Below are 16,212 nucleotides of genomic sequence, written 5' to 3' on the forward strand. Positions count from 1 at the left end.
ATATGGCCTTAGCAATAAACAAGCCATTCTTTGATGTCACCAACTGTTGTTTAGTACCCTTTTTACCCTTAATTATGTATGCGATTAATTTTGATTAATTAATCACACAGTATGTAATTAATTAGATTACATTTTTTAATCGATTGACAGCCCTAGTTTTTTTCTCTTAAATTTCATCAAATCAAAGTGTTGTGGATGTGGGGATCAAGCACACAAAACAACTTCTAACAAGTTGCACCACTACAGAATATCAATTTAACTTGCTTTTAAATTATTTGTTTATGCTCTGAAGTTTGTTTCTTGGTGTCACTCACACAGTTTAACTTTGGAACCTCTCACTGTAACCCTGTTTGAACCAACCCTTGACCCTTGACCTCTGCCCTTACCAACCACAGCAGGCAACCCATTGGTGTGCTCGGAGGCTCGCTTCAAGTGTCGAAATGGCCACTGTGTAGACCGGAGCTTCTTGTGTAACGGCCAGGACAACTGTCAGGACAACAGTGACGAGGAGCTCTGCCTCACTACAGCAGGTAAGATGGTCATGTGTGCAGAAAAGAAAGAGGAAATGAAACATCTATCCAGGAACTGAGAGTCGGACACAGGAGCAGGCTGAGCGTGATTTGAAAGATGTTCCGGTTACTTCTGATTAGCCTCTAGCTCACACATTTCAAACTTCTTTTATTGGAGTTTTGTTGGTTAACTGACACATTTCACCAACATTTAAAGAGCATAAAAAAAGCAACAGGCGATAAAATACTAAGAAAATTTAATTATTCCTGTGAGCATATTGAACTGCTGCAGATGCAAATTGTGAAAGGATACAGAAAAATCCATCTCAAAGCTACAACCAGAACATAATTCATGACACAATGTTATGTTATATAAAGAGTTATATAGAGAGCTCTGTGTCAGAAAGCGAAAAAAGACATGTGCATGTGGTATAAATGCTATATAATAATAAGTGAAATATACATTAACTCTACAGAAGTAGCTCCTTTGTGCAAAGAAGATGTGAACATTTTGATTTAAATTAGAGGTTGTCTACTTCATAACATTGGAGGGAGGGAACATAAGTACTACAAATAACAAATAAAACTGACAATATGTGTGTTTTGATGTCATCTCTTAGATAAACTACACTTTTTGAAGGAGTATATTATACAAATGTGAAGATTGTGCGAAGATATGCGCAAGTAACAGGTTTACCGCATGAAACAAGCTTGTGAGACAGAATAGTTTACTTGCGGAACTATAGGACTGAATGTAAAAATGTCTAACCACTGTCACGTTCATCCGTTTTGACAAGCTAGATTTTGTTGAATTTAATCAGGCCATAATTGTTGGAAATATTGGCAGCGAACTTTGCAGCAGATTTCAGAAGAGATGGAAGCTTGTAGATACAGTATTTACAGCTTTTCTATCAAAGTGGCTAAAATGACAATAGAGTTGTAAGATTCCGTCACTCAGTATGTCACATCATTTGTGATCTTTAAGGTTAGGGTTTCATCACTGCAGGCATTTCATAAAAATACAGGGAAGCCACTGACAGATTCAACTTTCTGCCAAGCGTAATGTGAAATTGAATTCTATTGATGACGTTGCATTTTACTCTAACATAAATAGAAGTAGTATCATCCCTGAGAGCGAGTCTGGTGTATTCTGATATAGAGTATACTGGCAGGTACCCCTTACATATGGCATGCCATTCTTATTCCACTGGCAGCTTCACGTCTCAAAGACAGAATTGTCACTATGGCACACCAGTCGCCTGCTGTCAACACTTCAGGTGTTCTTCCACTGGCAAGCCGACATGTTTTGTGCCAGCAGTCCAACCCTGATGTGCATATTGCCCCAGGCAACCAAATGTGGACCAGTGTCACTGTTTTCTTTTCTGTTCAAAAAAAGATCCTGTGTATTCCTATCCTTCTGTCTAGGTGCTGCTGTCACATTGAGTTATTATACAAAAATAAAAAATGATAGTCAAAAAAAGAAAAAAAAACAGGCTAAGTGCAGAGTACAAGATAATAAGTCAGTATCTGTAACACACAGACAGTAATGTTATTACCAATTCTGAGATAGGCAAAGTCAGCAGAAACGTGATCGAACAAAATATGTCTGATTAACAGGAAAGGAGTTCTGTGGCAGCTGCACATTAAACTTTAGAATATGAACACAGTGAATGTTGGTGAAACCTTTCAACACCATTTATTCTCTGAAATGTTCATTTCTTTCCTCGGCTATGAAAAATGGCTCTGATCTGACAGTATTGACAAACTACTATTTTGCTCATTATGATTTAGGCTAATGTTTCACCTCACTAATCTAAATTTGATAAGCTAGAATTAATCAATCTTTTTATTTTTATTTTTGTTTATTTGTTTGAAAGAAAGAAAGGAAGGAAAGAAAGAAAGAAAGAGAGAAAGAAAGAAAGAAAGAAGAGTCCATCCATCATCTCAAGCCCGTCCTTCTCAGACTGAATGCAGAGCCACACAATGCTGAATAGAGCTGTATAGTGATGCAGAAATATTGATTGATATTTGTGTCCAGTGCACTCCATTTCCTTGTTGACAAGTGAACAATACCAACTCCAGTGCTGGCACAACGTAGCTGTGTGTTGTTATGGGGTCTAGGGCATAAGATCTCACAATGCAGTCTTCACAACAACTACTGAATTCTGTATGAATAGAAAGTTTGCAAAAAACCTAACATTTGATGAATTTCAGAAATGTTTGCTTATGTTATATATGCAACTACAAAATCAAGGCTGACATTACATTTAGTAATAATTACCTGGCAGAAAACAACTTGCATATATTATATCATAAAATGTTTATGCACCTCAGTAGGGGCTGAGGGAAGATCTAAGGAGTGCTTTATGATGCATAATATTGTCAGAATACAATTATTATTATACTCCATTCCCTAAAAAAGGAGAGTGTTCAGCCTTGCAGCGATTTTATTAAAAGGCCTGCCGCGGTTGACTGAGAGGCTTCTCAGACTGCCACCATCTCTGAAATGTTTTCAGGTGTCTGATAATAGAGTACCGAGTACTATCTAGCAGAGTAGTGTGCACGTTTTCAATTCAGCTTCCACAGAAATGTACCAGTACCAGAGTGTGGTACTGTTGTATTACCAAAGACTTCCTGTCAGCACTGATTCTTTAGTATTTATTTGTATGTACGGAGCGCAAATGACCCAAATGTTATCCCGCTTATTTTGTTGCTGAAAACTTGTTTTGCGCTGCGCGTGGTAGTTGTAAGTTCTAAGCTCTGTGTTGTGACCTTCAGAACACATCAAGGAAGAGCAGCTCAGTTTTGTTTTTGTTTTTTTTATCATCAGCCTCTGCGCTTCAGAGGGACTGAAGGCATGACTCTGCATTTCTTTCCTGTATGAACTCACACACACACACACACACACACACACACACACACACTAACACCTTACATTCTGCTCTGACTCTGCCTCTCCATATACAGTATGTTGTATACAGTTTGTATACAAAAAAAGGCTTTCTGAGCTTTCTCTATATAAATACCGTATATGTTCACAAACTAGTCTAAAACAAGACACCTGCTTAGGCTTTCAGCTAAAATTGCAATCAGCAGTGTTTGATAGGCACCACACTGAAATCTATTCTGTTTTGAATGCGTGGTTAACAGTTTTGACAGCAGTGTGTTAGCATTTGAACAAAGTGCTGTAAATCCACAGTGTTGTGCAGGTTGTGGTTAAAGTCATGGGATAAGTGTGTAGAGTTTTGAAAACTGAAAAAACGAGCTAGAGTTTGGTCCACATAAACTGCTGCTGTGCAGACTGTAGTTAGAGTTTTTCACACGTTACTCCAGTTGTGCCCACTGTCGTCTAGCAATCGAAAAAAAAACTGTAATAAGCGCAGACCTGCAGGTGACAGATAAGGCATACAATATCCGCTCTAAGCCACCTGAGCACAGCATCTCCTTCCTCACTTTCTCCCCTGTACCTCCTCCTCTGTTCAACTCCTCTTTCTCCTTACCCATAATTACTTGCTCCAGTGTCTCCACATTTGGTTCCTTGATTTGAATAGTCTAGTGAGAGATCATCGTGGCATATATAGAGTAGCACTTGGTTATCCTGCCTTAGAGGTGTCAGATAATTAGATCTACAGAAGCTTAGCTTTTTTATGCCTCCAGTTTTTTATTTCCCATCAGAGTGATTTAAAACAATTTGGCACAGTTAGACACAAACGCCAGCACAGAGCTGTTCTTACTGTTTATCGTTTTATTTGATGGGTAATTGATTTTTTAAATAGTGGAGAGGTGGAAAAGTGGCAAACAGTGCAATGTAACAACCCACAATCTTCTATAAATGCATGGGTGCAATCATCGCACAGTCAGATAGAAGGAGTGGGATGGGGAGCCTGTAACGGATAACATAGATAAAGAAATGGAAAGCACACCACATAAACATAATAGAGCGAAGCAGAAAGGGACTGGTGAGGAGCAATGAATAGCAATGGGCAGGAAGATGGAAGCAAGCAAAGAGAGACAGGTGATTTGGTAGAGAAAGGCGGGGATTCGGCTAGAACTGAGCGAGGAGCAGCGATAAGCCGGGAAAGATGAGAGCAGCATCCATCTCAAGTCGAGCCCCGGGGCCCAGCAGTGTAACTCTGGAAACAGAAATGACATGAAAGCTAGTTTAGCAAAGCTGAGCTTCTCATTGCTCTCCCCGGTCTACCGGGCTGCTCCCAGCAGGGGATAGAGAGCACAATGATGGAGCGCATGTTTGCCCCTGCAAGGAACTGTTGTTGGAACACCGCCGCAGGGCACACAGGACTTGGCCAGATGCTGGGGGAGCCCTCGCTGAGAACAAGAGAGCCACTCTGCACATCCAAGGAAGCATGAGCACACTCACACACAGTCACATGCAGTCACACACAGAGTCACAGTGCATCTGACACTATATTGTTTTGCATATTTTAATTGCAAAAAAATCACTCTGCAACTTCCAGAAGAAACTTCCTCAAGGCCACGGCACTGACAAGTTTAAAGACTAGGTACAAAAGTGATGAGCACAGAAGTTGACGCTTTTTTGAAAGTGGCTGAGAATCCCCCTAGAGTTGTTTAAGAAAACTAATTGATTTAAAATGCACACATCAGCGTCTCTCGTTATGCATTCATTTACACAAGTTGACAAAGTAGTATCAGATGGCGTAGTGACTGAGAGAGAGTGTGATAGTGATTCATTTTCACATCTCCTCTACCTCAATTCTTAACTAAAGTTGTTCTGAGAGAGAAAAAGTTAACCGAGGGAGGAGAAGTGTAAGTGATGTGAAGGTAGGAACAGACGGCCAGAGGATGGTTTAAGGGCATCAAAAGCTCCCAATGGCTTTGTGTGTTTTGGAAGATAAGGTATGCGTTGTGTAGTCACAAGCATCAAATGCATTTGTTTTGGTTGTGTGTGTGTGTGTGTGTGTGTGTGTGTGTGTGTGTGTGTGTGTGTGTGTGTGTGTGCGTGTGTGCGCGCGCGCATATGTTTCAATGTGCATTTGTTCTCTTAGTGGACAGCACACTCATTACGTCCACATGTTGTTATGTTCCGGTACATAGGAACTACGTGAAGCTGTGACAATGAAGCTCTTCAATCCTGCATTAGGTTTCATGATGTGCTGTAGCTTTCCAAAATCACATGAGGAAGATTTATGCTTTCACTGCTGCGTTTCCTGTAGACTATTTATTTTACTATCAGCCATGTGCCATAATTGGAGAAATTAAAGGCAAATAAATCCTGTGGCTCACAAACACTTCAATAAAAACATCAATTAGGCTTCTTCGAACAAAGGGACCACAATGGTTCAGAAATGTTGACATTCAGGACATTTTGGGATGCATTTACTTTGTTTGCTGGATAAATCCATTCACATGTGATTTAAATTTAATTTCGATTAATCGCTGAATTTCTGTAGTTCGCATGTTTCATCACAAGATTAAAATTCTATTATTTTGCATTTCAGAACAGTTTTTAAGTACATATTAACAATGGAAAGCAATTCTTACCAGTGTATCTTGACTGGGAATCAAATGAATGCAAAGAAAGTTACTTTATGAACTTGACTTTAAGATTTCTATTTGAACTGTGAAACTGCTGTCCCCCTCGACGGCAACGTATGAGACGGGTCAGAACACGCCAACTGTAGTCTTTAAGACCCGAGTCTTCTACGATGCTGACAGGTCTGCAGTTAGTTGCCACCCATTTTGCAAGAGCGGTAGTAATTTTTGGGGATTTGGTTTCATCCACAGGTCGGCAACAAGCACTCTCCAAAATAGTGCTTTGCCAGAGCCTGCTAGCATCAACCTGAGTCATGTTAACTGTACTATGCTTAGCTCGTAGGTGGTAGCTCAAGCTTGACGTGCTTCGGTGATATTTTAATTCGGCTTTACACAATGTGCATATGGCTTTCGACCCATCCGGGTGTTTTGGAAAATACAAAGCGCCATTCAGAGTTGTGTTGCTGCTGTCTTTCTCCATCATGCCTGCAGCCTGCAGCAGCAGGATGTGTTATTACGAGGAAGTATGGCAAAGTGCGGCAAAGGGTCAAAATAGTAGCCTGTTAGGCACGACGCGAAGCCGAGTGAAGTGAAAATAAATTAATAAATGGCAGCACGCGCTTAATGCGATTAAAAAAAAATGAACGCGTTATGCTCGGCCCTTAATCGCATCACGATTAACGCGTTAATGCTGACAGCCCTATTTAAATTACAATACATCGTAAACAAAATTATTTATAGTCTGCTTGAAAGTATCTTGTAGTACTCTTACTTACAATGACAGAATCACACCCAAGGGTCGTTTTTTTGCATGCCAATGCAAACTATCCCGCATGATCCAGGAAGTATAACTGCCACAACACATTTAGTTGAATTATGTTTTTTTTCCAGTGACCCCATTAGAGTAATCATTGGCCTACAGGTCCTCAGAGAACTGTCAGCCAGAGTGAGATGTTGTGCAGCAAGCTGACAATATACCATTAGTCTGCTACATGAGTATACTGTCAAAACATTGGCAGTCGACATCACCCTTGACTTGATTGGTTTGATGAAAATGAAGCCATGCACTGAACATGGTCCAAGATCTGTTAAATGAAGTGTCAGCAAGATTTCTTTGGTGAACATGACTGTGTGTAATTACACTTGCCAGTTTCTTTTGTACATTTTGATAAGCCAGTCATTGAGGATCACTCGTTTCACAGTGATTGTCAAGGGACTTTGGCTTATTGTAACAATGTCTGTCCAACTAAAACATTAATGTAAGCTTAATTTCCGGCCACCATCGCCACAAACCCTCTCTATTCCCACCGACAGTACAATAAATAGTTTTAACCTTCTGGTTTGTCTGTTGAGCGCTGCTCTGCATGAAGTCAAATCCCTCATTTTAAACTCCAGGGATGCTCCCTTCCCACAGAGAGTAATCTGCAGCTTTCTATTTGTTATATCCTCCTAAGGCTGTGTAAGAACTACTCCATAGAGCCACTAGCACTGCATCTGCTGTTTTGCATAAGCACTATGTATTCAGCAACCTGTCTTCACAGCCCTGCCATTTACAGGGCCAATAAACACCAGTAATTCAGATGGACCAGTATATGTAGTGACATCCAGCAGTAACTCCTGCCTCACCATTGGCTTCTCCTGTAAATTAGACATTAATATATAGTGTCAGTCTGTTATAGAAAGAATAAAGAATGTCAGAGTGATTAAAGTCCATCAGTATGTATTCACTTTTGATATCCTTTTAGCGTGCTAATAGTTTCTCACACAGCCACGTCCTCCCCTATTGATTGCTGTCAGACTTTGGGGCCAAATAATGCAGGTGCTGTAGATTAAAATGACAAGTTAATCCATGTGCAATTTTTGTGGTAGGTGCAACGCTGAGATGTTGGTCGGTTCATTCCCTTTGTCAGTAGCACTCAGAGCGTTGGCACAGAGAGAAAGGTGTGGGAGGGAACGTGAAATGGCATAGGGGAATATAATGGCAGTAGACTGAGGTGTGGGAGTGGAATGTAATAGTGCCAGTTTATCAGAGCCAACGCACACTTGACAGGCACAAATAGGGGAGGTTGCAACTGTCGCCGCCCATGGATTTGAACTCCGCGTCAGTTTCTGGTTTTTGCTTTTGCTAGACTAAAGCATGTTCACAAAGCAGCGTTGAGGGGCTCTCGGCTGTTGGTCCACAGGAGAGGAAGGCCAAGCAGCTGGCAAGACACTGTTAGCTGCTGCTGGCAACGTTGAAATGAGGGGGCGCAGCTTCCTATTTCTGTCATTTAAATTGTAGATCAAGTTATTTTCCAGTATAGTAAGAGTGCATTTTAAATTGGGAGGTCTGGCGGTAGCATTTAGCATCTATACAGCACTGTTGTTATCCATGGGTTCTCATGTGAAAATGGATAATATAGATTATGTTCGTCCACCCATCTGTTGTGTGTGTTTTCTGTGCTTTATCTGAGAATACCTCCTCACTTGTTTCATCTTTAATTTATTGTCATCCCTTCCCTCCCTCCCTCCCTCACACTCATCAAGGCTAAGTGTCAGTTTTTTCAGAGCTCCTGTTGTTTAAGACCCCTGTTGCCCTTAGCTATGGCCACACAGGGGGAGGGGGTGGGGGGTGGGGGGTCACTCCCGGGACCAGAGTCTGCATGAATCATTCCGCCCTTGAATCAGGACCAGTCAGCCGTTGCTGTTCAGGCTCCTGTAAATTAACAAGCTTTCCCTCCTAAACCTATCCTCGTCCAGTCACCATGGTGATGGTGGTCAAGTGACGACCTGCACCCACAGACTTGTGGAGGAATGTTTCTCTGAACAATAGCTCTACTGTTGCTATTGGGTAGAGTCGTACTGTGTGTGTGTGTGTGTGTGTGTGTGTGTGTGTGTGTGTGTGTGTGTGTGTGTGTGCTTGTCTTACTACATTCGTGGGGTCCAAAAACCGGGGAATACAGTATACTTGTGGGGTCTGCACAGCCTTGTGGGGCCCAAAAGGCTGGAAAGGTTAAAGGGCTGTTTGAGGGTTAAGACTTGGTTGTAGGATTAGGGTTAGAATTAGGTTATGGTTAGGGTGAGGGTAAGGGTTAAGGTTAGGCATTTAGTTGTGATGATTAAGGTTAGGGTAAGGGGCTAGGGAATGCATTATGTCAATGACTGGTCCCCACAAAGATAGTGAAACAAACGTGTGTGTGTGTGTGTGTGTGTGTGTGTGTGTGTGTGTGTGTGTGTTTGTGTTGGGGGGGAGCTTGTTTGTGTGTGTTCATGTATGTCGGTGCATGTGTGCGTGGTTCTTTTCCATCACTTCTTGTTGCCATTCTTCCTACACTTGCACTTACAGTTTAAGGGGAGACATTCCAGGTGAATGGGAGGGGGAGTATTAGTGTACTAAGTTTTCTGACATTTTATGTTTAAATATGCAAATGAGGCATTATCTTGCTAACTATACGCTACTTTGCATACATTTCCAGAACACAAATCTGAACATTGGATAAAGCCAGATTCAAAATTCTCGTTTCATTTTGTTAACATATTAGAGTCAAAGGTTTTTATAGAGTGGATTTTGGATATCTCTTTTTATCACTCCATAAATCAGAAAATGGTATCAAGATCCATAAAAAAAATCAATTCTTGCCACGTTTTTAGGTATAAAATGTTACATAAATCAGGCTATAAATGATATCTGAACAAATCCCTCTCTAAAACCCTTCCGAATATGGATGGGAATGAAACTGGAAGGTTTGGTGTATGTAAGTGCTACTGAAGTGGAGATTTCTGGCTCAGAGTATGAGAAAAACTCATTTTGAGAAAACGGCCTTTAAAGATATGGATTATAAAATATTATACATTTTGCAAGACATTACAGTTGAATAGGGTAAAAACATATAACTAACAGATATCAACATGAAACTTCCCCAGTTGATTAATTACATTAAGACTTTTATTTTTGTATTACAACTTTTAAATATGCAAACAAGGCATTATCTAATGCTAACTTTTGGTGAATTGTGGAGAAATTTACAGGCGCAAATAGACAAAGTGTGCTAAAATAAAGATCTTAATGTGTATTTTGGATGTTTTTTTCCCACCCATAGTCTGAAAGAAGACATGCTATGGAAGCCGAATAGCCCAAAAAATCTAAATTGAAAAGTGATGGTTTTGCCTGTAGTGTTGCTGCGTGGATGAGTCCAAGGAAAGTTCAGGTTTGCCATTACGTAATAATATAGCACAAGTGTCAATCTCTGTTTTAGCTGCCTTGGTCCATGAAGGCCATGCATCAGCCAAAAACACTGAATTATGATGAATGATCTGATTTTGAACCTGAATTTGAATAAAGTAGCACTTTTAAAATGTAAAACCTCCAAAAAGGACAAAAACAAGCTCATTAGCTCACTGATTTGTGCTTTCTACAAGCATCACATTTTTAATAGAGTGTGTTAAGCCTGGCCTCAACTTCAACATGTCCCTGCTCCATCAACACTTGGCTTGAGAGACGTGCCCCTCTCTGGCCCCTTAGTACACACTCACTGGTTGGCTGACAGCAGAAAGGAGGTGAGATCACCATGTAAAGTGTGTGGTGCTTGAATGGGGCTCCCTCTCTCTAAGCCTTTTCTCTCAATCTCTGCATCTAAATCATTTCAGTCATTTACCGAACCACTCTTTTCACAGTACACTGGCTATTTTACAAAATTGCACCTGCCTAGTCTGCATTGTGCCAACTCCAATGAGGCTTACAAGGCCATTATCTTTCTTGAACAATATCACATTAAAGGAAGACTAAGAGGTGTTGAGGCTGCTGCACCAATACTACGTATTGACTGCTTACATACTGCTTTTCACCCTCAATAGCTGAAAAGTATGTTGACTACTTCTTTGCAAAAGTTTAGAGAGTTTCAATAAAAGAACTTAAAAGGAAAATGTAATCTATTCTTTTTTTTATTTTTTTATTTTTATCTCTGTTAGCCTACGAGAAAGGAAAAATGCTGTTTTGCATTTTTTAAATTGCATTAAGTTAAAAATGGAGAAAATTATGAAACCAGAGCAAAGAGGTGCACCAAATATGATTTCATTATCTTGGATAGCTTTGATGAATGTTGGGGAAATTTAGATACAGTACTTTTAAGAGATGGTTATGTGCCCAAAGCTCAATTTAATTTCCCCCACACAATTTATTTGACCACATTATCTTTTCTTCAGGCATGTCCAGTGCATCCATAAGTAGCAGAGTCACTTACAGTTTTTTTCGATTGCTAAACGACAGTGGTCGCAACTGAATCCACATGTGCAAAACTCACCTGACAGTCACCTGAGCTAAACAGTTCACATCACCTGCAAAACTCATTCACAGCAACACAACTCTTCACACACGTCTCAAAACAGGCTCAGTGCAGCCAAACACTATGAACAATCCTCACTGAGATAACACACACTGTCACTCAGAACACACTGAGAATAGAAACACTAGCATCAAACACCAATACAGAAATTACAAACTTTCTCATCTTTACAGTTTGAACAATTTGAGTGACTACTCAATAGTTTCTTTAAAGAAAAGATATAGATTTTACAATATACCATTTTTTATGTAAGGTAAACAAGAAGGAATGGAAATCAGCAGTTTGCTTCAATATAGTATTTTGTCTCTAGTAATTTAAGGAATTACTGGGAAAAAAACTAAAGGTGCAAAACAGTAACAAAGAATAGTGTGACTAATCCTGCCTCTCTCCAGCATCATGCGGCAAGTTTTCTTCATCACATTGGATGTCTGCATCATCTCTAAATACAAATGACTGTGGTGTTTCCATTGATTTCACCTCCATTACTTTCTGAAAAACAGGAAGTCCACAGTTTTACTATAGTAAAAGTGTAGTGTTTTTCACATTTTGTATAGCTGTGTATTTACAGTAACCTCAGACATCTTACCTGGACATGTTGGTATCTTTGCTCTTTTACTTGTTTCTCTCAAACAGTACAGTGTATAATTGTTTCATTCTTATTTGGCGTATGGGATGTGTGTAGAGTTTTGAAAACTGTGTTCAAGCAATGAAAAATGAACTAGAGTTTGGTCCACATGAACTGCTGCTGTGCAGACTGTAGTTAGAGTTTTGCACATGTAGCTCCAGTTGTGCCCACTGTCGTTTAGCAATCGAAAAAAACTCTAGTCTGCATTACAGTTTTGCAGAAAGACTGGTGTATTACTGTAAAGCAAATAACAGAAGCTGAAATACAAATATAAAATGATAGTAATCAACACTGACATCAGGTGCACCTATAAAAAAAAAAAGAAATGGCTCCCTAAATGCCACTCCTTTATGCTCCCACTGATTGGCTGTCACATCGCAAGGGGTTTGAATCACGAGACACATCTTCTCGTATCGTTGCTCAATACTGCTTTACCTTTTCATGTATGATTTCGCCATGATTACCAGACAGTAACTAATTCAGTATTAAATGTTACTAAGAGCCATCATTATCCCCATCTGCATCTACTAAAGTGGTAATGGAGTAAACAGATTGCATTAGGTGTATTTTCTGCAAATGTGTTTTCTGCCAATACCATTAGTGTGCATTCACCCATTATATGGTTGAGCTGAGGTTGTTGATAGACAGACAAGGAGCCACGCCAATTATATGTGGTGTGATAGGATGCAGATGTGTGTTTGGGTGGTAATAAAGGTGAGGGTGCAACATTGTGTGTGTGTGTGTGTGTGTGTGTGTGCGCGTATGTGTGTGCGTGTGTGTGTGTGTGTGTGTGTGTGTGTGCTTGCGTGCGTGCGTGCATGCGTGGGTGTGTTGTGAGTTGTGAGCATCCATATATGTGTTTGGTGTGCATGTATCCATCAGGGAAATGCGAAAAGAAGGAAGGCTTAAGTGGAACAGAGGAAAAAGAAAAGTGCCCTGGAGAGAGGAAAGAGGGATTGCATGTCAGATAGTGTGAGAGGTAGAAATTGTGAGAGGATGGTGAGGGGTGGGTGTGAGGGGTTGAGGAAGTATAATATGGGATGGAAAAAAAGAGCAAAATGTGAGTGTGAGGACGATGGACCGGAAGAAGGAAGGAAAGGACAAGGGAGAGAGTGATAGAAAGCGAGAGAGAAGCTGATGGAGATGAGGGATTAGGGAGAGTGGCAAAGCCATTGAGGGGAAAAAAAAAAAAAAAGATAAAACCCTTTGGATTCATTGTGTAGACAGACAGGGAATCAAGGGGGAGGACAAAGAACAGGGAGATGGAAACGGTAGCTGGGGAAGGGGTCATGGTTGCTGGTAGAGAGAGGAAAAACCACTAAAGAGAGGAACTGAGTGGAGAAAAAGATTAGAAGGTAAGCAGGAAATGCGCTATCTACAGAGATGGGAATAAGCAGGTAGAGAACCTGCGAGACAGGTGCAGGAAGCAAAGCTAGGAGCAGAATAGAACAGAGAGGAGCGCTGCATGGGGAAACAACAGTGAGTGATCACGATGAGTGGATTGATGTCGAGCCAGAGTGGTGAGGTGAGGATGAATCAAAGCCGGGTAGATAAAAGAAGAGAGAGAGAGAGAGAGTCAGGGTGAAAACAGCAAACAAAATGGAGAAAAGCACTGTGAGTGATGACAGGAGAGTGGAGGGAGGAGAGAAAAAACTACAGGGTATGAGATTTTGAAAGAGGTCATACTTGAAGCTCGGAGACTGAAGAAGGGGCCCAGATTAGTCACTACATGCGACAGTGCTCTCATTCATGGTAATTACTGGATTCTGCATCATCTTTCTCAATTGCTGCCTTGTCTTTTTTTTCTCCTACTGCTCTCTCTCCTCCGTCTTTCTGACATATTTGCAATTAACCTCCCATCTACTTTTTCTCAGTTTTGGCATTTGGCTCTCATTGCCACCCTTTTCTCATCACTTCTCCTTACCATTTCGCATTATGCCCCACTGTCTTGTCTCCTCTTACCATGGGCTTTCTCCTCCCGCCTATGTTCTTTTGCTCTAGCTTTCTCTGGCAGTTGCAGTCACTTTGTTCAGATGGGCAAGGCTTAAACCTAATGCCTGAGATGATAATACCACTCTGTTCCTGCAGTAGTTTTTTTTATTTATTTTTTATTTTAACCATCCCCTCTAACAACCTCCTCATCCTTTTTTCTCTCTCTGTGTGAATGCTATGCCGCGCCCATTCTTCCTCTTTATTCTCATTGTTTGATACTGTCATATGGACACCCACATGCTAGAGGCATGTTAAAACCATGCTGGAGATAGAGAGAGCTGGGGGACAGGGAGACAAACGGCAAAGATATGTACACATCTGTGCTATACCAGTTCACATTACGGTTGCAACAGAGATGGAAAGAGAAAATGATACAGAGTTTTACATTGAACAGTACTTTATTTTGTTGATTGATATAACAGTAATCAACAACATCAGCCTCTATGAAAGTGAGATTGACCGTCAGTATATAGTAGTCCATAAATGTACATCTGTCCCCTTTTAAATGAGTATTCTATTTTTCACCAGTCTAATGTACATCGGAACAGACAGTAAGTGTGTGTTGCATTATTATGGTGTAACTCATCTTCTAAAAGTAGGTTTTCGCATGAAGCTGAACCTATATGTGCCACCTGAGGCAATGGTTAACAGTGATTACTTATCATTGATCAGTATGCCATGGCAGTTATATTTTAATTGCGGTTTTAATAATCTGCCTTACTGCTTCAATTTCTTATCTGAAAAATACATCACAAGCTTTTCCGAGTCTTAGATAAGCTCAGATCCCCAATGCTTGTAGTTTTGATATAAATGTTCTGCCTTGTTTGATGCACTGTATCCTGAGTTGTAATTACAGAAACAGAACTGTGAAATGTTCTGTGTGACATTTTAGACATGATTAATGGATGAATTCTTAAACACCTACACACTCTGATCACTTACTAGGTTTTATTGGCTGAGTTTGCAGTTTGATACCCAATTGATTGAAGAGATATATATATATATATATATATATATATATATAGACCGCAGGTCGGAGTCAAACCTGGGCCCGCTGCGGTGAGGAGTAAATCTCTATATATGGGCGCCCGCTCTACCAGGTGTGCTATCCGGGCGCCCACGTTATTGGGAATTGTGCTTTTGAGCAATTGATGTGCCAGACTTCTGTCAGTTGTTGTTTGTCAGTAGATTGAGTAACAGGGCTGCAGTAGTGCATTTTTAAAACCATTTTATACGATATAAATACTACTGAGTGAAAAGAACCTACCGCACAAGTGACAAGCTCTGCAAAGAATACCAAAATAGAGTGAAATAACTGCCCTCTGTGAGAAATTCTTGTCAAAGCTGTCATCCAGATGTGTGGGTCCCAAAACCAGCCTCATGGCAAACAAGAATCTCAGATGTAATTTATATGAAAGTTGAACCCAAACGTCAGTTCTGTGCCCATATTTTGAAAAAAAACACTTTTTTCTGGGATTTTGTGTCTCTGGTGCTTCCACACGCATACAAACTTGGAAAAAAACATCCATGTTGTTTTGAGTGAGATACAGTTTCTGAATGTGTCCTGCCTTCAGTCTCCGGGTGAGCTGTTCAAAATCGGCACGGCTTTTTACGTCACTAGCCGAAACGAGGTGGCTAACCCTAGCATGCTAGCACTAGCATGCTAGCTCGTTCTGAATGGCAAAAAACTGCTACAACACACACTACTTCACCATAATCTACAAAATAACTACTTACATGTCCCTATTCTGCAGGTATTCCATGCAAAGTTGGAAGTGTGCCCATGTTTAGAAGAAGTCTCCTGGCTAATCCTGCCTTGTACTACTGAAGTTGTAGAAACAAACAGCTAGCTAGATGATGTGATCTTACCTAGCTACTGCGCATGTGCGACTGCCTACAAAGATGTTACAGCAGTGAGAGGTCTCACTCTGTAGCTAAAACAGAGACCTGAACACAGGGTGAAAAGAGAAGGAAAAATGGCTATCTTTTAATGTTTAAAACCACACACGTTGTAGCTCCATAGTTCGAGCACTCTTTCATCAGGGTTATTGTTTGACTCGTATTGCCTTTAAAAGCACCTCACACAGGCTATAATGTACATTTATTTACTCTTTTAATTGTGAAACACTCCTTTATGTGCCTTTGCTTTGCATGTGCTGAGCTATAGACATTTCCTTGTAGACTACACACAATAGATGTGGATGTTTAGACCAAATGAGGGTATTCCTGAGGGACAGCTTTTGAGTAAGGTTTT

The 16,212-nt window shown here is 40.5% G+C and overlaps 1 protein-coding gene across 4 annotated transcripts in view; it reads left to right on the plus strand.

Annotated features, from left to right (window-relative positions):
- The window catches only part of ldlrad3 (low density lipoprotein receptor class A domain containing 3), a 79,887-nt gene that overhangs the window by 42,237 nt on the left and 21,438 nt on the right, over positions 1-16,212 (plus strand). For all 4 annotated transcript variants that reach the window (XM_078257516.1, XM_078257515.1, XM_078257514.1 and 1 more), the window contains one exon: positions 396-530. In XM_078257516.1, coding sequence (XP_078113642.1) covers positions 396-530 — 135 coding nt within the window. The remainder of the gene's footprint in view (positions 1-395; positions 531-16,212) is intronic.

This window comes from Sander vitreus, chromosome 8, assembly GCF_031162955.1.
Source record: "Sander vitreus isolate 19-12246 chromosome 8, sanVit1, whole genome shotgun sequence".
NCBI classification, from domain to species: domain Eukaryota; kingdom Metazoa; phylum Chordata; class Actinopteri; order Perciformes; family Percidae; genus Sander; species Sander vitreus.